The sequence below is a fragment of the Pygocentrus nattereri genome, chromosome 16 (assembly GCF_015220715.1).
Source record: "Pygocentrus nattereri isolate fPygNat1 chromosome 16, fPygNat1.pri, whole genome shotgun sequence".
Taxonomy (NCBI): Eukaryota; Metazoa; Chordata; class Actinopteri; order Characiformes; family Serrasalmidae; genus Pygocentrus; species Pygocentrus nattereri.
Window position 1 is genome coordinate 13,826,997 of NC_051226.1, and position 21,939 is coordinate 13,848,935.

Consider the following 21,939-nt stretch of genomic DNA (forward strand, 5'->3'; position numbering starts at 1 on the left):
ACATGTTCATGCCAGTTTTTCTTAGCACTACAACAGCCACGTTGATCATGTTTTTTTCCCCAATTATATTAAATGATATTTATTTTGTTACGGCCTGGCCATATCAAAAATGATATTTCTCTTTTTTTTTCTAAAACTGTAAACCACATCATCGGTACAAATATCAGCATGATAATATAATCATAATAATAAACAATGATCAGAATAAAAATTTTAAAATGATTATGAACATCCTTTTCGTTCTTGGCTTTGAAAAATAAAGAACAAAAAATTAAAGAAAATAATCCTTGCAGAAGGAGTGAAGAGGAGGAGCGAGGATGAGGAGTTGCTCTTTGTCCTGTGATTGGCTCTTGTTTTTCCTAAGGTAATCTGGTGGTTAGACCTGATAGGGGTGACTGAAGCTCCCCGTTGGCTGCATTTAAACTACCAATAGCTTTTATTAAAAGACAAAATGAAAAAGTCTTTTTTTTCTTCTTCTCAAGGCCATGCTCCTCTGAGGCAAGTAGAGAGAGAAACAGAGAAATATATCTGAGAAAGTCTCTGCCTCTGATAGGAAGAAATAGAAAGACAGAAAGAGAGAGTGCTAGAGAAAGAGAGATACAAAAACACATGAGAAAAGTGTCAAAAAGAAAAGTGAGAGAAACGACAAGAGATAAAGAAATGCAGAAAGAAAAAGAAAAGCAAAAGGAAAAGAGAAAATTGGGGAGTGAAGAAAGAAACAGCATGAATAAGAGAAGGAAAAGAAAAGGAGAAGAAAGAGACCGAGAAAGGAAATAGAAATAGAGAAAACAAGAAAAAAGATGAACTGACAAAAAATGCACAAAAAAGAAAGAATGAGAGAGTGATTCAGGTAGACAGAAAGATGAAGAGAGAGACAGTAGGAGAAGAAAGCACCAGAAATAGACAGCAAAAATGAGGAGAGAGAGAGAGAGAGACAAGTATTAAAGGACTCTGCTGAGTGCTCTATTGTCTACTAAAAGTCTCTGTGCGTCTCTATGCGAGTCCACACTGGCTCCTCGGCACACGGACACATGCATTACTGTTGTGATGATGCTGCTTCAGGCGCTTGGCTTCGGCCATATGACGGCAGCGTGTGTGTGTTGTGTACAGTCTGTGTTGGCAAATTGGATGTTTTTGTGGCCATCCCTCTAGTCCACTCCCTCAAAGCCCTGGGCGTTCTCCACTGCCAACAGCAGCTTCTCCCTCAGGTCATCAAACGACTCATAGGCCGGCAAGTCCAGCCGGTTAAAGCTGTGGAGAATAAACAAGAAAAAAAAAACTGAACAAAGGGCTTCAAGAGATAGGTTGGCAAAAATCTGATTTACACAAGTCCAACCCCCACCTTACCCAAGCCTAAACTACATTATTTGTAACCCTGATTGCCGTTCTGACAAATTTTCACAATGAGTAGTAATTTTCCAGGCTAGGAGCTCAATCAAGTGCATCTGAAGGTACAGATGATGTTTAGTCCTCTAATTAAGATCTGGAGAGAGCCAATGAGAGAGCTAGAATGCTGAAATCTGGGGTTTCGAGTGCTGTTTTAATTGCCTTTTTGGCAGCTACCCCACTTGCTATAGTGAAGCATCTGAATACAGTGAAGTAAATATCTTGCAGATGTTCTGTTGATACATTACATTACGTAGATGTACTGTTAAAATTACTTCCATTATGCAAAACCTAACCTTACGCAACACCTAACCCTGGCCCTAATCCTAATCCTAACCTTAACCTCAATCCAAAACCTAACCCTAATCCTAACCCTCATATGTTTTTGACATGTTACTGAGGGGCTGTTGAGTGTTTATTTCATCTAAATTTCCTGAATTTTTATTCACTTCAGCAGCAAGAGATAGAGAGACAAGGGAGAAGACCCTGGAATACCTGATAAGTCCTTTTAGTGCCAATCTTGAGCATAAAACCATAAGACTGGAGCCTTAGGCACTGGACTGATGGCCACTGGTAAAACCACAGCTCCAGTTTTCTAGTGCGAAAGGCTCCAGTTGAAAAATGCCTATACTGTATCTATGAAAATGAACTGCTGCAATCCTGAGGCCTCAGTTAGGTCTGTATTGTTTGTCCTCAACACAGAATTCAGGAATGAAGCTGCCGTGGGTTAGAGTCCAACCTAAGAGAAACTCACCATGTGTGAGCACGGGGTAGTTTGTCTGGCGTCCCCCACTGCTCGATGGTAAACAGCTGCGGCCCATTTGAACCTACAACAAACGGCATGACAAAAAGAATCTTTTACAAAAGACACAGAAAAGCAAACGGGGCTTGCAAAAGCATATTTATTTTCTAGATTAAGAACATCCATAACTCTATAATCATCTTATTATATATAAATATGGGGATTTGATGTAAATGTAACAAATGACATACAGAAAGGAGGACAGACAGAGCCGCTCTATAACAGGCACATAAAAAGAAACCATTCATTCGTCATATGGTGAACTATGTACTAAGTAGGATATATATATATATATATATATATATATATATATATATATATATATATATATATATATATTATAGGATATATATGATAGGATTATGTATATATATATATATATATATATATATATATATATATATATAAAATTGTAATATTATAAGAATAAAGACTAAGCGCTGTTTTATAATCAGATTAGCTAACATCTATGCTGTTTTTAGGTACGGTGAATGATCCAGAATTCACATTTTTAAGTATTTAGTGTTGTTTTTATGATGTACTGAAAGGTTTCCTAAAGTTTCACAATCACATGCAGTCGTTGTGAGTTCAGAGGTGCATGTGAGTGCATTGTCTCACCGTAGAGCTCAGCGAAGCCGTTCATGGGCACTCTGGACGTTCCTGTGACGAACTGTAGCAAACGAATCCTCTTCTCAGCATCCATCAATAACACAGCCTGCAAAGATAATTATAGATGATAAAATTAGTGCCTGTCATAGGAAGTATTGACAGCAAAGTGGTGACATTAAATTATAACTAGACAGTTATGCAGCAATTTTATATACCATTGCTGTTTGGAAGTAAACCTCGTACCTCAATTTTTCTTTTTTTTTTTAGTTTTGGACATAATTTGAAAATACTCGTTTCCCTTTATGTTGTGTGTAAATTTCATTAAGAATCGGCCCAAAATGAATTGGAAAAAAGTCTGGTTCCTTTGACTGACATTAAAAGTAAGGTATGTTTTTTCCTTTTCTTCTGATAGCAGCGATATATGTTATAGAGTGAAACTTTTTTTTTTACAACTAAAAGGGTTTAACCATTACTATTTGATTACTGACAAACAGTAGGGTTTAGAGGGTTTAAATCCTTATTACATTTAGTATATAATACATATGGAACACACTATTGTTACATATACATTCTTAGATACACTATGTGGCCTAAAGTGTCCAAATATCTCATCTAATTTGTAAATTCAGCCAATTTAAGGTGCACCTACTGTGTGTAACCGCACACACAGTTTGTATAATTTCCATGGAGAAGTATTGCCAATAGCAGCCATACATGAGCCTCATGTACGAGGTCACCATGCCCAATGTCAAGCGTATAATGAACCAACAGACTCAACAACATTTATCAGTATTTAGTGTGTCCACTCTTTGCCTTTGTTGCAGCTCTTTTCAGGAGACTCGCTTTCAGTTTTTCAAAGAATTGTGCAGGAATATTTTTCCCACCTCCAAAGTTGAGTCTTAGAGGTTGGTTGCATTTTCTGCTCCAATCCATGTAACCTCAAAAACATTGTGACATTAAGGTCTGGGCTGACTGGGTGGTCAGTCCATTGTTCTGAGAACACCTTTTCTTAACAGCTACACGTCCTTTCAGACCCATAGCACTGAGTCATCTTCTCACAGTGAAAGGATGGACAGAAACACATGTGCATGTTTTCAGATCTGAAGCAGCTTGATTTTAACTTATCAAAGATGAAAGCTTTAAGTGCTGTTTATCTGATGGCTATTAGGAATCCAATTGTAGCTTTTAATGATTTTTTTCTAACTCCAGTTTTGGAAACTCTTGTTTTTTCATTTATTTTCATTTTATGTATCTTCTCCTTCCTTAAGCAAGTGCAAGTGGATTATCTTGTATCTAATCTCCTCAGAAATATCTCCTAAAAAATGAATAACTTGTAATAACTAGACATACACAGATACATACTTCACATCTTAACACCGTCTAAAAACAGTGTGTGTGTGTGTGTGTGTGTGTGTGTGTGTGTGTGTGTGTGTGTGTACACCATGTCTCCAGTCTGCTGATAAGGCAGTTCTGATGTGCTCAGTGACTCTTTCATCAGAGCAAACACAGCACGAGCATCACATCAAAAAGACTTTGATCTACAGATTGTGCCTTTCTCGTACAGCACACACACATAGGTACTCGCTCACATGCACATGCACACTCCTGCACTTTAACCCTTAATAATTTTTTTTTTTTTAAAAATCAAGCAAGAACAATCACTGCTCCAAAAGAATAACACACAAACAATCTCTGCTTACCTTCCAGAACCACTGAATGACCGGGTGATTTGGGCAGTAGCCATTCTTATAGACACTGTGCTGCCTCCAGTCGTTAACATCCACATCCCCCAGACCACACATCAGCAGCTGCAGACAAACACAACAGCATAACGTTCAGCATAACTGAACTCTAAGCTTATTATTCAGTACTCAGTCTTGAAGTGCTCATCTCACGGAAAACTGACCTTTTTTTAATTTTTTGAAATGTAAGTTTGATGCAGCATGTAAACTTCGATAAGGTTTCAAAACATACCATTCACTTCCCAGGCCAAATAGTCCATATATGGAAAATAAGCTAAAAATAGCCCATTTTACTTACTGTTTTTGTGATGTCACAAAAACTGACAGATTTACACAGATCAGCCTTTTAGCCTATAGCAGTTTAGCCCTGTCCATTCACACTGAAGCTATCAGCAGTGGACTGCTCTTTGATTCAGCCTCCTGAGATATAAATACATTTTTAAAAATACTGTTATACAGTGAACTGTATGTGGACTAAATGGTGTTTCACTGCACAGATGGGTCAAAATGTGGAGCTGAAATTTCCCCATTGTGGGACTAATAAAGGTCACTTAAATTAAATGGTAATTGTCTATGTAGGAAAGTTCGCTATATATTTATTACTATTATATATACACGAGTAAAAATTAAAATACAAGTTGAACTGTATAGACCACTGAACTGTTATGAAGTTAGGACCCTACTTAGAGGACTTTGGCAAGTTTGGACAATTCTGTAATATTCCTTGTAAAAGCTGTTGCCCAGTATTCGATCCTAACTGAAGCTGTCATGGTGTCTAAACAGATAAGGTAGGATTTCAGAGTTAAGATGTTTCTTTAATAGAGCATTTAAGTCAATGTCCGTGTAAAACACATTATAATACATTCGTTCTGTGCACTGTAATGTGCGCATGTGATGTCATGCGATAAGAAATGTTACCTCCAACTCATTCTCATCAAAGATTTTGATTAAGTCGATGAGGATGAGCTCTGTAAATCCCTGCAAGACAAAAAAAATCCAATCAAGATCAGATAAATAATGGATGCGAGCAGCACATTCGTGTTCTGACCACCCATCACCACAGCACAACCTTTAGGAGACACTGCCACCTACTGGCAGGATGTGTAAATGTGCCCAAACTGAGCAATTTCTAAGAATGTGTTTTTTTTTTGTTTTTTTTTACCTCCATGAAGGCATTCATCTGTTTCTGGACCCTGTTGACAAACCTCCACTGTATGACCAAGCTGCCCAAAGACAGAAAACAAAGGAATTTTACAGCAATGCAGAAAAAAAATTTGCAAAGCCATTAATAGCAGCTTATGAGACTGAAAGACTTACTCGATGTACTCCTTTTTGTTGTCATTGGTGACGACCATATCCGAACCACTTGGTTTCAGATCCACCTGGTACGTCTGAATGAAACCAGGGGAGAAAAGAAATCAGTTCTGATACAGTATGTCCAGAAAAGATATGGTCAGCAGACAGTGAACAGGTTTGCTTGGTCTATGATACGAACTCATCAATAAAAGTTTCAGCTGAATGGATTCAGGTAGGCTGTGGTTACCTGTCCGAAATTATCCTCATCGATGCAGAACCGCAAATCCAGTTCCATTGGGTCATTCTCCAGAATCCACTTCAATGAGTTGTAGTATTCGCTGTCCTACAAAAACACCAACATACATACACTGCAGTTAAAAAAATCCATAAAACCTCAAAAAATACATAAAAACTCAATAACACAATGAAAATTTAAACAGATATTTGGAGTATTCTGGGAGCAAGATGTTATAAATTGATGCACAAAATAATGTAATTATCTGCTTTATTATCATCAATTTACTGAGATTTGATCACCAAAAGCCTTGGCATTCTAGACTTTACTAGAACTTCATTCTTGATGTTCTACAGCTTTCTCAGACAATGAGTCTTCTACAACTCCTTTCATCATTCTGAACATTTCTTTCCTTGTCTTCCAGATTCATAGTCTCCTAGTTGCGCAGGACTAGCATATCAGAATCTGTATATACATTTATCTGTACATTTATCTAAATGGGTCTTATTTTATTTAAAGCACAGACTCCAAATTGTTTCAACAGTGGCCATAAACCAAATAATACTGCATTTACCATCGTGACTTGCGGTTAGGTTTTTTTTTATCATTTATAATATTTCTCCTTTCTTTTTCTTCCCTGATTTTCTCCCCAATTTATTTGTCTCCAATTAGCACCCACTAGAATATTTCAGTTCCTGTTTGATCACGTTTATGAGTAGAAACATACCACTGACTCCATGTCATTCAATGTGATCTGCTTTCCCAGCATCATCTTGTAGAAGGGTCGGATGAAGAAACCTGGAAAACAAAACAGTAAATAAGCCTCCTAAAGACAGATCCTGATCACAGACGTTTAAGATTATATCCTGAATGGCTGTCAGCACCACTGATCAAGGAAGCAAATGGTTAAACTTTAGATCACTGGATTGGCCACTTGGAAATAAAGTGCAACCATACCGTCCAATAGTTTGCCATGATAAACAGCCATGCCTGCTACGCGGCCAATGAACTTGAAGTATGAGAGATGGTCTTCATTGCAGAGGCCTGAGTTGGGGTTGATCTGAAGAGTGTAGTTATCTCTGTGGAAGAAAAAAAAAAATTAATTAAAACATTTAAATTATGCTACAGTGACATTTCCAACAGATCATCGTTCTCAAATGAAAAACCAACTTTTACCAACTAAATCAAAAAAGAAAAAAGTTCTCCAACAGCGTTCTCCACCAAACACCAGAGTTCTCCACCAAACACTAAGACTTCCATCAAAAAAAAGTCACCATCCACTAATCACCATCATTCTCTATCAATCATTCTTCAACACCATCCTTCTTTAAAGAAAAAAACACTGTTCTTCTCCACCAAAACCCATTTACAATGTTTCCAGTTGTCTTTATAATGTTCCAGTAACAAAGCCAAAGAGAAGATTATGGAGACACTCGACAATCACGCACAGCTAAAATACTAACATTGAATTGTAATAAAATGAGAACAACAGAGGTATATTATTAAAAGTGGATACTAAAGGGTAACCTGAAGCTTGAATCTTGCACCTGAACTGTAGACAAAATGCACATATGTTCACCTACCAGAGCTATGGGTCAAGCCACACAGCATGAACTGACCTGATTCTGACATCACAGAATTATTGTCCAGAGTTACCCGTTACAAAGCACTAAGAGTCAAAGAGCCCCCTGCAGATTCAGGGAACACACACAAAAGATCACAAGCTTACAGAAGTGAGATATTTCTGACCGGAACCCTGTCTTCTACCAAAGCAATTTATCAGCAAACAATTTATGACACTTAAGCTTCACATACACCATTCATGCTTTCATCGTAGCAACTGAATAGTGGCAAAAATCTCATTCAACCTATCAATTCATTTGTATTGACAGAAGAGTGTCAACAAATTTCTTACAGTAACATCAGCCATGCAATCTGCTAGCTAGTTGTGCAGGTTACAGCTTTAACTTAGCTAGCAACATTAAAGAGGGATTCCACCATTGTAAACAAAGTTATTCAGAGTGGTTTGATGTAAAAGGTTTTTCTGACAACAGCTGGCACGGACCACTTCATCATGATTAAATTAAATGGATTAAAATATATTTTAAGTCAAAACTTGCACATTATTCGGCATACAACTGTTTCATGTAATAACTTTCTGTGAAGGAGTTTTTATAGGTGGATGTCTGGTTCCTATCACCACCACCGAACACTTCTGACTCGGCAAGTTTATTTAGTGCGGAGCCTCTCATATTAAACCAAAACAAACAAACAAACCCAAATGATTCTGTTTACATCGTAACTGTTTAATTATGCAAAATTTTTGAAAACTCAGTGGAGTCCCCCTTTAACACAGCTGAAGGAGGTGGACTTTCTGCTTAGCCAATCAGATGTTTGTCTCTAAAAGCCTCAATTACACTGATTAAAACATAACATCTGCTCTATCTAAACGGTGTCACATTTCAAAAGAAGATAAAAAAAATCTTTAGAAACGTATATATTAACTGACAGCAATATTATGTAAGCTAAAGCACACTTGCATTAGCTAGCATCACACTAAATAATGAGGGGGAGGACCATCTTATCCACTTATCAAGACTGAGACCATCGCTGGGGACTCATAACAGTATCAAACTCATAACAGTAAATCTAAAATATCGGATTTGTTGGTGGGGCATGGTTTGGACTGCAGGCCCTCACTGTTAGCCAACAGAAGCACATCCATGAAAAGCAGTAAACACAGGGGCATTTCTGATTGCATCTAAAGGCTGAGAAGGAAATATCACCCTACATAAATTAGGAAATACCTGAATCGCAATGTGGAAAAGTTTCAAAGTGGAAGCCACAATTTACTCTCAGCAGACCTGCATTAACCCAGCCAGCCAACCAGCCAGGCTCAGAAAATGAGGACAAATGAGAGAAATGAAGCAGAGTAGAGAAAAAAAAAATGAGTGAGATGGATGAGGGAGGAAAGTGACGGATGGAAAGAGAAGGATGGATGAAGGGAGGGAGGGAAAGTGAGAGAACCCGACAGCAGCATGTGGCGTCTGTCTCCAGTGCTCTTACATAAAGCAGAGCATCTGAATAGCAAGAATGAAAAGTACTAGAAGAACATCACTGAGAGTAAAGCGTACATTATTCATTCCTCAGACGTTTCCCCCTCGGCTAACAGATGAAATACTGCTACAACTTCAAAAACACTGGCCTAAATATAGCCCAGACGTAGAAAACTGGGTTAGCAGCAGCTGCTTTGGCCAAACTTCAGGAAGAAAATAAATGGCACAAGAAGAGCAGCCACTGAACAAGTAACATCAACATTAGACCCTCTGGTTACATTAGTCGAAAAGAAAATATAGTAATGGACCACTTGAGGCGGTTTTTAAAAAATATTTTTCACAGTGTTGACTTTAATTCAATCGTTGAGATGCAAACAATGACATTCAGAGTAGTTTGATGTGAAAGGTCCATTCTAGAGATTCTTTTGGATTCATTACAGTGCTGGTGATAAGAACCAGGGTCTGTATTACTTCTTCTGTGTAACTTCTTAATTCTGAAATCTTATCTCTTTAGTCACCATTCCAACCTCACTTAGGACTGAATTTAGGACAGAAGCACAATTTCATACTCTTATCCTAACTTCAGTAAGAAAACAGTATTACAGAAACATCCTATCTAGGCATAATTTCCGATATTCTATCCAAACATTAAGACAACCCTGAGGTGTCTTAACTTCTGTTTTAACCGTCTGTTTCTATTGTTTTGTGCGATGACCAGCAGCACAGTTCAGTATGACTAGCATAATGACGTTACATTTACCTAGTTTGAAAAACGTAGTTTGACTTGTGAGGTTTCTTTCTAACAGTCTTTAATTTCCACTGTCTCCTCATATCACCTTCATGTGTTTATATTGATGAAAACTCATCAGATATAATTTTACAGTGATTGTGTATAATAATGAAGAGACAGAGCTCAATGTGTGTCTGTTTATTAGGAGGAATAAGGATAGCGTTTGGGAAACAAACTGGAGAGCAATGACGCTCTGCTAAACAGTGCGAAGCGCTGCCAACATTTCAAATCATTAAAGGCACTTTAGTTTTGTTCGACCTTTTTATTTATTTATTTTTTTTTAACATCAGTAACAGTGGCTTTCTAGCTGTCTGGCTAACTATCTAACTTGATTATTTTGATTACATGTTTATGTTTCATCTCTGCGTGTATGGTCGGTTGCTACATAACTAATAATAAATAAGCTCAGATGCTGATTCCTAAATTAAGATCATCATCATCATCATCGTCGTCCTTAACCGCTTAATCCAGATAGGGTCACGGTAGCAGTTGGGAGAGCAGAGAATCCCAGATGACCCTGTCCCCCGCAACTACCTCCAGCTCATTCCCAGAGACCCCAAGCCGCTACCAGGCCAGATAAGATTTGCTTCTTTAACACAAATTTGTGGAAAATCTTGACCTGTCAGATCTTAACTTGAGCTAAAAAGATACAAGGTTTCTGTAATACGGCCCCAGGTCTACAACATAATAGCAATTAAATTTACAGTTCAAAATGACCAGGGAACCTGCACGAGTTTTTATATGTAATGTTGATAATAGTGAAATAATGGAAAATCTGAAAAAAGGAAAACATACTGTGTGTGTATTTGGAACTTCTCATATAAAATTTTGATGTAGATTTTAGAGGCTTTCAACTCAAGACTTCTGGTTCTCATCAACACCACTGCAAACAATTTTGACTCTTCTCTAGAACGGTGCAATTTACATCCAACCACTCTGAATGACTGTTTACATCTTAACAGTTTAATTAAGCATAAATTTAAAAATAGCCCTTTAATTCAGAATTCAGTTATGTGAATATGTGCATGTAAGCTCAGTCAATCATATTTCAGAAGCAGGAATGGAATATAAGTGCTCAGCCATCACTTCAGCCAGCCCACGTCATGTTGATTCATAGCTTCTGTCTCTGCTCACTAAAACCAACAGCTAACAGCACATGACTACTGATAAACAAGCCAGAACCACTGCTGTGAATGACTGGAGATGCTACATTACCCCAATACCACTTCAAAATATGTAAACACACCTTCCTGCTGTATCTCTACCTTAAAACTATACTAAAATGTATTGTTAAAGCTGAATTACACCAGTTTTTCTGAACTTCTTCATAATGCAATCAATGAGATTTATATAAAGTTATTCAGAGTGGTTTGATGTGAAATGGAAAATTACTGACTGATTTCTTCAGAGTGGTGGTGATGTGTCTACACGTATGCCGTGTAGCAAGTTTATTTATTAACCAAAACCACCAGTGAATCCTCAGCTGTCTTCTGAGTCATTATATGTAATGCTAATGATCGTAAAATAGCGGTAAATCTGAAATAATCATTTCAGGGACTGTATTGCCTTACAATGCCCTGCATGCATCTCTCCGCCATGAATGGATTTTAAAATAAATATGTTTTAGGCAAAAATCATCTCAAAACCTGTATAAAATGTATCTGTATTGGACAGCATATTCATAACCACATTCATGCCTTAGCTTTCTGTGAAGGAGCTTGTAAAGGCACTAAGCTCAGCACCACTGTGAACAATTCTGACAGGCTACGTTTCTCTGGATTGACGAATGTCACATCAAACCACTCTGACTGATTTGTTTTGATTATTGTTTATCTTATTCATATAATTATGCAATTTTAAAAAAATCTGTGAAATTCCCTATTAAATCGTACTTTTAAAGCAACAGTCTGGCAATAAACTCAATTTTCTCCCTACCCAAAATTGTCAGCTAAGGCATGTTTGGTATCTGAAGTTTGCTACTTTAGTTTCTGACTGGAGCTATGAGGCTAATGCAGCTAATGCCCTCTAACTAGCATTGTGCAAACTGCAATCCTGAATCATCACAGCATTGAGTTGATATCTCGAACAGATTTGCCTACGAGGGTTGACACTGCCTGACACTTTATTTATGACAATGGACAAAAAAATGGTGCATAGCTAAAAACAGTAACAGAAGGCACATTAAAACCTGAACGTGTACTGTGTTCTTTGGATTTAAGAATAGTGTAGGGATCTGACACTTACGTGGCTGAGTATTCAAACAGTCCATAATAAGGGTTAAACATCTCCTTGGAGAGGAGAAAGAACCACTCTCTGGCCACACCTCCATAATCTAACCCCTTCTCTGACTCAAACTCGATCCATAGACGAGCCTTCAGCACATCCGGCCTCTTCAGAGACATTATCCGCCTGTACGATTCTTCGAAAATATTCCCCCGGTGGAGCTTCATCTCAAACCGGTTAGGAATATCAGCCTGAGAGAGAAAGAGAGAAAGAGAGAAAGAGAGAGAGAGAGAAAGAGAGAGAGAAAGAGAGAGAGAAAGAGAGAAAGAGAGAGAGAGAAAGAGAGAAAGAGAGAGAGAAAGAGAGAGAGAAAAAGAGAGAGAGAAAGAGAGAGAGAGAGAAAGAGAGAGAGAGAGAGAGAGAGAGAGAGAGAGAGAGAGAGAGAGAGAGAGAGAGAGAGAGAAAGAGAGAGAGAAAGAGAGAGAGAAAGAGAGAGAGAGAGAGAGAGAGAAAGAGAAAGAGAGAGAGAGAAAGAGAGAGAGAGAGAGAGAGAGAGAGAGAAAGAGAGAGAAAAAGAGAGAGAGAGAGAAAAAGAGAGACAGAGAGAATTTTATGCAATAGTATCCTTCAGATGTAATAGTATCCTTCAATTACCAGGAAAGTCCTGATCCGATCTGAAAGCCATTAAAAGCATATTTTAAATGTAGTGGTAATGGAACCACTTTAAAGTGGTAACAGCCCACTTGAAATATCTGATCTGACACAGTGTCTCAATTGTGGTCAAGTTAGTCTCCTTTTCTTAACCCATTATCCCATATATATATATCCTTGAATTCTAGGTTGACTGTATAAATATATAAATAAAACATTCATTAACAATATCGAATAAACATATCGCTGCTGTTGGAACAAAACTTTGCATCTCAATTTTTGCCATTTTTTCATTTTTTGACATAATTTGAAAATATCTGTTGCCCTTTACACAATGTATAAACTTCATGATAAAAGTACCAACAGAAATGACCCAAAATTATCTCTGAAAAAAATCTCTGAACAGGCAAATATCAGACTAATCTGATATTAATCTGGTTCTCAATTTTAATGAGACTTAATATCTTTTCAGCTTTAGACACCACCATAAACTCTGGCCTGATATGGCATATTTGCGTTTTTGAATATAATCATGTTGTAAACAGGATTATAATTTTATTACCGACAACCAGCAAAAAACAACATGGAGAAGGTTAAAGTCTCCATGATCCAGCCTCTCCTAAGCGACACATTCAAAAACTCACACAAATCCTAACCGAGTGTGTGTTTATGCTGTGTGAGAAAGATATTAACGCTGAATACAAAACACTTACACGTTTCTCTGTCATTTTAACACAGAATAAATTACGGCATCCTGGAATAAACCGTGCTAATTGCAGCAGAATCGACTGTTAGGGCTTAAAATCGTACCGGCTTCTTTAACTTCTTTCTGAAGTAGTCATACTTCTGCTTGAACTCTCTGGAGTAGGGAACAGCCTGTGGAGAGAAGCAGAGGAAAAACAACACTGACTCAACTGCAAACTCTGAACTCACCTTCCTTAAATCAAAGACAGGAAGCAGCACAGGACTGCACGTACAGTTTGTTGATCATGATAGAGGTCTTTGCGACATGGATAACAGAAGCCTGCAATATGCCAATGAGCCAAACCAATCATAAAATGCATTCCAAATCCTAGGTAGCATTTCTCGGCTGCTATGTCATAGCAGATGTCCATAAATTGCATTTTATTTAGAACTATTTGTATATTTGTAGTTTATTGTACCACATGAGAACATCTGCATTTCCGCGAAGAAATGAAAAAGCCACAAACTCAATGCATCATCTTTCACCAGTTCCCTCACAAGTTTCGTGCTGCTCTGGTGATGTCACCAGGCAGCCTCGAAAAATTTGTTTGACCAATAGGCTTCCAAGGAGGAGTTTTACTAGAACAGTCCTACCGAGGACCCGCACCACCTCAGCTGCAGCCTGGCTTTAGGACACAGCTACTGTCTTTTAACTGTGTGCTCTGTTCATTCTGACCAATCAAAGGTCCTGATAGGTTGTTCTGTGCGCGTTTTGATAAGGTGTTCATACAACACAAGAAAAGTACATTTATTTGGTCGGAATAATGCAGGCCAATCTGTTTTTATTGAAAGCTTTAATTTATGACAAACACAACTGAAAAACATATAAAAATTGTACAATCATATTAAATTAGTTTCTGTCTATATGCCCTCCAAATATTTCATGGCTAAAAATCAAAACTAAACTGTAAACGCAATGGAATCTGGTGATATTTAGGTCAAAACACAAGGATCCCAGAAGATTGAGGGAGGGACAGACGGTAGTGAGGGAGAGAGAGAGCGAGAGAGAGCGAGAGAGAGAGCGAGAGAGAGAGCGAGAGAGAGCGCGAGAGAGAGCGAGAGAGCGAGCGAGAGAGCGAGCGAGAGCGAGAGCGAGAGCGAGAGAGAGATGATGCTGACGATGAACTTACAGGTCCAGTGATGGCAGGACTCTGTAGACGAGGGTCTTCCCACTGGGTGTTCTTGGTGTCTTAAAAGGAAAAAGGAAATTTTTACTGTTTTTTTTATTATTTTAAGTTTATCTGACTTTTGTGTTTTACAGGGAGAACTTTTGCAGCTGGTGTTACACCAGCACTCATGCTCTCAAATAGGGGTCTGCATTCCTTTGGGACCCACCACAATATCTTGAGGCACAGGGCTAATTTTCAGTGTCATGTGTGGGAGTGGGCTGTTAGCCAGCCCAGTGGGACAACACATACATGTAGAGAAATCCTGCAAAATAATTAACAGTCAAAATAAAATGAAAATCCCTAAATAATAATAATCTGAAACTAAAATCTAACAAATACCAAAAATGACTGGACTTGTTGCAAACAGAAGTTTTAAACTTTGGAATTTTGTAAATAGAAGTAAAGCAATCACATAAGCATGTGAATTGCTTTCTTGCAGGCAACAGAAACAGTGAAGCCTCCAGACAGTCAGTAAAGCTCAAGAAAGCTAAATAAAGACAAATGACAGTCATTTTCTGTTGTGACTAATGCAGAAAGTTATGCAGAAAGTTCTGTTGTGATGCACTAAACGCACTAAACCATATGGGACTGCAGACAGAAGTGGGACAAAATGTTTTGTTTGTGGGTGGGTTTACACATAAAAGAAATATCAATGCTACATTATGATCAATATCACTTTCACTGGGAAAATAAAAGGATGATTTTCATTATACAAAATTTTCATTATACCACATACAAAATTATTATGAATGGTCAGCATTTTGGAATGAAACTCTTCACATATTTTGCTTAAACACACAAATGTGGAAAAGAGTGAGAAATACCTGAACATGATGTAAGAAACGGCTTCAGGCATAAGACATGTGGGACGTAACGCCTATAACTTCATTCATTCAATTAGACACAAATACTGCACTGTACTGAGAATACTGTACTGAGAATACCGCTAAAGCAGAAGGTATCACTTGTGTGCTCAACCTGTGCAGAACACAGCTGACATGGCAGAGTTTAACATTTGTAGTTTGATCTGTAAGCTCAGGTATGCTAAAACACAATTATTGATTGGACAGAATGGACTACTACAGTGTTTAATGCTGCAGTTATAGAACATTCTCAAATCTCTGTGTGTGTGCACGCGTGTGTGTGTGTGTGTGTGTGTGTGTGTGTGTGTCTGTCAGGTTTATAAAGTTAGCAATTTTAGTGGCACAATTTACAGAGAACTTGCATCCAAGCACATGCTTTTTAACTAGTAAGCCTGGCTGTCTACATGTAAGACAAGAGTAGCAAATCCTTTTAGGTGTCTGCAGTAAGTATATACTTACTGATTAGCAAAGACAGAAGGGAGAAAGAGGGGAGCAAAGACATGCCACATTTGGACATGACCTTAGGCTTATGTGCAGCTGCTCCCTTCTATTTGTTAACACTTTTCTTTAACAGATTATACAAGTTGTGTATGCATCTGAATGTGTCACCAATGGGCATGCTTTATTGTAATAATTATAAGGAATACTTGGATAATTTTGACATATTTGGCTTCTCTTATCAGATAAATAATGACTCCCAGTCCCAGTGTAAATAATTGTGTTAGCATGGGTTTAACAAAATGTGAGTTTCAGTAAAGGTCTAAATGAGACAGATGAAGCCAGCTAATAATATTCATTAAGCTGATGCTAACGCAACATCAGTGGTTAGCTCAACACAATTCGACAAGAATTCAATTCTATCACTTCTGTTACATCACCTAATAACTCAACTGCTTTGGGCTAGCTGATTGATGGGACCAGCCCAGAAAGAGCAAGGGCAATTATGATCTCTTGGACTTCCAGACATGGATGGCTGTGCCATCACCAGGGAGCAAACTCATCACAGTAGGGCCAAAGCTTAGACGACTGCACCACTCTGGGGTCTTGCACCATCACATTCTGAATAGCAGCAGGGTGCATAAGGCAGTGGGGCTGCAGAGTTTAGACCACCTCGCTTAAAAGAAACTGAGCAGAAAGTGCATCTAATATCAACAGAATCTATACTGTGGGAAGCGTCAGTATTGCTCCAAATATTCTGAATCGATATGCATCATCAATTACAGACAATTTTCTCCTTTCATCTATATATTTGATATACTGGAGCAGCCAATACATGCTTGGTGTCCAAAGTTTGCACTGCAGCTATGAGGCGAATATAGCTTAAACACACTTGCGTCAAACTGTGTTGAGTTGCTCAGTAATCCCAAACAGAGACTGTATGTTCTGACACTGTATGACAGTGAAAAGAATTCAGTCCTCTCTACTGGTTTTAGCTGTGCTTTAACCTTTATCTGTTTGTGACACTTAAATGGCAAAGTGAAAAGTTTGGTCTTACTGTGGTCGATGTAAAAGGTTCTTCCATCTGCGTGCACTCGCTCCTCCCACCCAGGCTGGATATAAAGAGAGAGAGAGAGAAAATACAGAGGGAGATGAACGGTTAGAGAAATGACTAAGCCAACACACCAGCAGTGGTACGTAACACACCCACACAGTCACAGCAACCACCCACAGCACACCACACACACGGAGATCCAGACTGAGGCTGCTTCTGGTGGGGGGGGGGGTGAACAAGAGAAAGATAGAGAAAGATAGAGAAAGAAAGAGACAGAGAGAGAGAGAGAGAGAGAGAGAGAGAGAGAGAGAGAGAGAGAGAGAGAGAGAGAGAGAGAGAGAGAGACTGATGAGAATATGATGAGAAAGAAAATGACGAGAATAAAATAAGAAAAAGAAATACATTTTAACAGTGATGATGATGACGACAGTGGTGATTACTCCCAATGATGACTGATTGGATTTCACAAACATGCATGACACAAACACACACACACGCACGCACGCACGCATGCAACTGCAATGAGCATTCATTGTCACCAATGATGATTATGGAAAAACATTAATGCATGACTACATGAAGGGGCATTCCAGCCTTGACCTAGCTGTGATGTGAGATGTTATTCGTCACGTCACGTAATAGTCTTTAGTGCAGCACTGCATCCCTCAGCCTCCTCGGTTTGACAGAATCCAAAATTTTGCATTCACTTTTGTGTTTCTGTCCATCAGTGGTCGCTTAGCACAGTTCCCAGCATGCAGTCTTAGAAACGTTACATGTTTCAGCTAAACTTAGTACATGACAGTGAAAGTAAACCACTGTTAGCAGTGCTGGCTGGGATGTGTTATAAAGATGGTTTATATTCATAATTATATGACAAAGTAAAAAAAGTCCATGAGTGTGTTTACATGTACTTAATAATCCAATAACTGCAGAAAAACAGATTTGGTCAGTAATGTGATCATCGCGTTTACATGCACTTGAATAATCAGTTAATGGGGAAACTCCAGGTCTACAGGAAAACTCACAGAAGATGACGTGACAAACATAACGTAAAACTCAAAATTCACCCCATGACCTTTTTTTTATTTTATTTATAAACATTGCGCCTTTTTACCTGAAAATATGAACATACATCATCTAGAAGATTATGAACATTTAAATCCTTAATTTCATCAAGCATGTATCAGCAAATTTACAGCTTTTGCGTGTCTGTTTATTCATAGGAATATTACTTATTTTTTTCCTTTTGCACGACATTAAAATAGTATTTTTTTTTTTTACACAGTTCATTTGGAGAAAATATGTAACTGTATTTTTTTTGCGACTAATATAAAATTTTTTTTTATATAAATAAAGGTCCAGTAGGTCCTTTTACCTGAAGTGTACACCTTATGTTTTCATGTGTTGAAGTGAAAAATATATATTTCTAATGTAAAATTTTAATAAATGTCTAAGAAAGTGTATATTAGCTTAAACAGGCTGGACAGAGAAACAACATACACACTGTGCATACATGAGTGTATAGATACACACATACAGGAGTGCGAGTGTACTTATATATATGCATATACATACACACACACACACACACACATTTTTCCCCCAACAATATTACTGACACTATTAGTACAGAGCATTCCTCCCATTGCTATGACAACAATTGTTAATTACACTGCATGCCAGTTGAGTCATTTGAAAACAAAGAGAGAGAGAGAGAGAGAGAGAGAGAGAGAGAGAGAGAGAGAGAGAGAGAGAGAGAGAGAGAGAGAGAGAGAGAGAAAGAAAAAGGCTAAATACATAAATAAATAAAAAATAAAAATCAACAGCAGCAGAGTGTAAGGACAAATAAAGGGGAAGGTAGGGAATATGGACAAAATGTAGAGAGAGTCGGAAGACTGAAAGGAAAGAGAAAGACAGCATAAAAGAATGAAAGATGTGGTAAGGAGGAGAGAAAAGATGAAGCACCAATACAGCACTTTAGCTTTAGTGCAGACGTCTTAGACCAGCCAAGAAAACCGTCTAAACTGTTTATCAGGGCTTTGATTAAACACTACAAACAAGAATAAATACAAGTAAACATTAATATAATAAAAAGTAATACAAAAAGTAGTATAAAAGGTTTTGGTAAAGCAGCTCACAGCAACTGCATGGCTTTCTTCAATTCCATCAGCAGAAATGATTTAACTTTTGATTAAACTGATTTAACAGTTTCCATGGTGAAGGACCGAAATGGGAAACTGGGAAAAAAAATCCCATTTAAACTAATCAGAAAGACGAAAAGTGTGTTAAGTGTGTAGAAGCATGGACAGTTCAGATGTTGTTGATATGCACTGTATGAATGTCTGCATTTATTATGTTAGTGTTTTTCAAAAGGCAAATACTGTCCAGATAAACAGCTTTAAAGAATTTTATCAGATGGCCTCGGACTTTTGGACAGTACTGTAGATAAAAAGGGCTGGTAGAGAGACAATTGTCCATGACATTAGGGAAGGAAGAAGAGGGGGGAGGAAGAATATGAGGAAAGTCCAGCAGGCAGGCAGGTAAACGGGCAGACAGAGAGAGGACCGACCTCCTCTGGAAGATTCTGCCAGCAAAACACGACACGTTTCCCCCAACGCCATGCCAAAGAGAGCAAAGAGAAGATCGCACACACGCACGCACACACAGAAACACACACACAAGCAGACTTTTGAAAAAAAGCACCGAGTGAACACCACCGGCCAAACGCCTGGAATCAACACTTCAATAATGTAAAAATCTGTATAAATTATCTAATGTTAGTCCTGCAGAACTGCACAGGCTTCAGATGTTCTTAACATTATTATCCAGAATTAAACCATAATAAACTTCAGAATACAAGTAACACCCTGAACTACGGGTACACGACAATATATGATAAAGTTAAAATGATTAACATCCAGAATGATCATTAGATTTTTTATAATATATATATATATATATATATATATATATATATATATATATATATATATATATATATATATATATATATAATATGCAAAATAAAGTTGTAACAAAATTAATGTGTTGAAACAAATATAATAAAATGTATAAAAAGAATTACATTATAATAAAATTAAGATGCAGGACAGAATTCTGAAAAAAAAAAAAAAAAATCCAGAAAGAAGTTAATATCCAGAATGATCTTGTTAGATGTTATAATAAAATTAAACATAAAATATAAACATAAACATATAAACATAAAAACTAGAATAAAGGTAGAACCAAGAGGTAAAAAACTTGACATCACTATAAACAGATATTTACAGTATATTACTTATTTACTTCAACTTCACATCTTGTTGTTATAAACTGTATAAAGCATTATGTATATATTTCTTCCTTTTATATTTCTTAATAGAACAAGTGATTCCAGACTTTTGAACAGTAGTGTATGAGAGCAAAAAAGTGATGCTAAAAGAGCTGAAGGAAGATTAAAGTGAAGGTTACAGGGTGAGCAGGACTAAGCAGAGCGCTCACGGCAGAGGGATAAGGGGGGGAAAAGAAAAAGGGAAAGAAAAATAAATCGTGGTCTGAAATAAAACCTGAAAGGGTCATAGAAATCCATCAAATTAAAATGCAAAGTTATTGAATGTAAGAAGAGAAGGAGGGAAGAATCAGACAGTGTTATTAAAGATGCACAGATCGAACAATTCAAATGCATATTTATGATTTATGCAGATTTCAGTGCTCAGATCCATGAAAAAAGACCTGTCAGTTTCACACTGTGACCTTTGCTGAGGAGGTGTTTCCTGACCAAGGCTTTAAACAGCCGTCATTAGAAAAACTGGCATTTAAAGGTGAAAGAAGTCCGAGGACATAAACAGCCTGTCAGACTCTGTGAGCCTGACACAAAAGAGACAAGTAGCGACCCCAGATCAGCCTTCACTGAAAATAGCCAAAGAACTGTATGTGCTCTTGCATTGATTCAGAGGGCAGTGTGAGTACTGGATGATGGATTAAAATGGTTCTGTTGCCCATGTGCTCGTTTCTATTAATTCTTATTAGTTCCTGAAGAAAAAAAAATGGAATTTTCATTCAGGAAGATAAAAACTATTTTACAGAAACCCTGATGTTTTTTTCTTTTGCTAACTGTTCATTGTTATAGTTGTGGTACTGGTCTTTGCAATACTGTTGCAATAATGTTTTTTTTCTCTCTATGTTATCACAGAAGGCCACAATATGCCGATGAGTCCTCAAACCAATCACAGTGCTCTTACGGTCTGCTGTGAGCGTCCTGACCAATCAAAAGTGTTTTGATGAATCAAGGTTTTGAAGTAGTCCAACCAAAGTCAATTATTTACTACACTGTAACCACGACACTTTATGGATTCAAAAGAATGAAGTTCTTTCAACACAGTAATATACTATTTTAGTTTATGCAGCAAGTAGAGCAGAAAGAATTCGGGAAAAAGTGATCTTTATGACCAGCTGCAACTACAATTGTAATTGCCATAATTTTCTGTAAATTAAGCTCTTTTTTGCTTAGACCTGTACTGTAACTGTACACATTTGTTACTAAATTCTACAAATAATAACAGAAAATGAAACTCAACTTTAATTTCAATTACTGTACTATGTTCTTTATCACCTCTCTGTAAAGCACTTTGAGCAACTGGTATGAAAAGTGTTCTATGAATTATTGTTGATATTATTATTATGGATATTTAACTGCTTATGATTGGTTTAACTCATGTATAAGCAATTTACAAAGTCTGTGCTATTAGATTAAATGACATCTGTTAAGACAACTTTAATGATAATATAGGCTATAAAACTGCAGCTCCTGCAACCTGAAAACTGCACTTCTTTAAACAGCAATTTCAATACTATAAAGATTCATCTTTAAGCCGTAGCAGC

The 21,939-nt window shown here is 37.5% G+C and overlaps 1 protein-coding gene across 10 annotated transcripts in view; it reads right to left on the reverse strand.

Moving 5' to 3' along the window:
* Positions 1 to 765: 765 nt before the first annotated feature.
* Positions 766 to 21,939, reverse strand: part of nedd4l (NEDD4 like E3 ubiquitin protein ligase) — a 132,465-nt gene continuing 111,291 nt past the window's right edge. For 5 of the 10 annotated variants that reach the window (XM_037545989.1, XM_037545988.1, XM_037545986.1 and 2 more), the window contains 15 exons: positions 19,628 to 19,642; positions 17,062 to 17,116; positions 14,665 to 14,723; positions 13,601 to 13,666; positions 12,161 to 12,390; positions 7,028 to 7,149; positions 6,798 to 6,868; positions 6,083 to 6,178; positions 5,857 to 5,930; positions 5,702 to 5,762; positions 5,458 to 5,517; positions 4,498 to 4,605; positions 2,807 to 2,903; positions 2,141 to 2,213; positions 1,149 to 1,251 (listed from right to left, as the gene is read on the reverse strand). In XM_037545989.1, the coding sequence (XP_037401886.1) occupies positions 1,149 to 1,251; positions 2,141 to 2,213; positions 2,807 to 2,903; positions 4,498 to 4,605; positions 5,458 to 5,517; positions 5,702 to 5,762; positions 5,857 to 5,930; positions 6,083 to 6,178; positions 6,798 to 6,868; positions 7,028 to 7,149; positions 12,161 to 12,390; positions 13,601 to 13,666; positions 14,665 to 14,723; positions 17,062 to 17,116; positions 19,628 to 19,642 (1,290 nt within the window). Of the gene's footprint in view, positions 1,252 to 2,140; positions 2,214 to 2,806; positions 2,904 to 4,497; positions 4,606 to 5,457; positions 5,518 to 5,701; positions 5,763 to 5,856; positions 5,931 to 6,082; positions 6,179 to 6,797; positions 6,869 to 7,027; positions 7,150 to 12,160; positions 12,391 to 13,600; positions 13,667 to 14,664; positions 14,724 to 17,061; positions 17,117 to 19,627; positions 19,643 to 21,939 lie in introns of all 10 variants that reach the window. The other 5 variants (XM_037545990.1, XM_037545984.1, XM_037545985.1 and 2 more) reach the window with 3 other exon arrangements.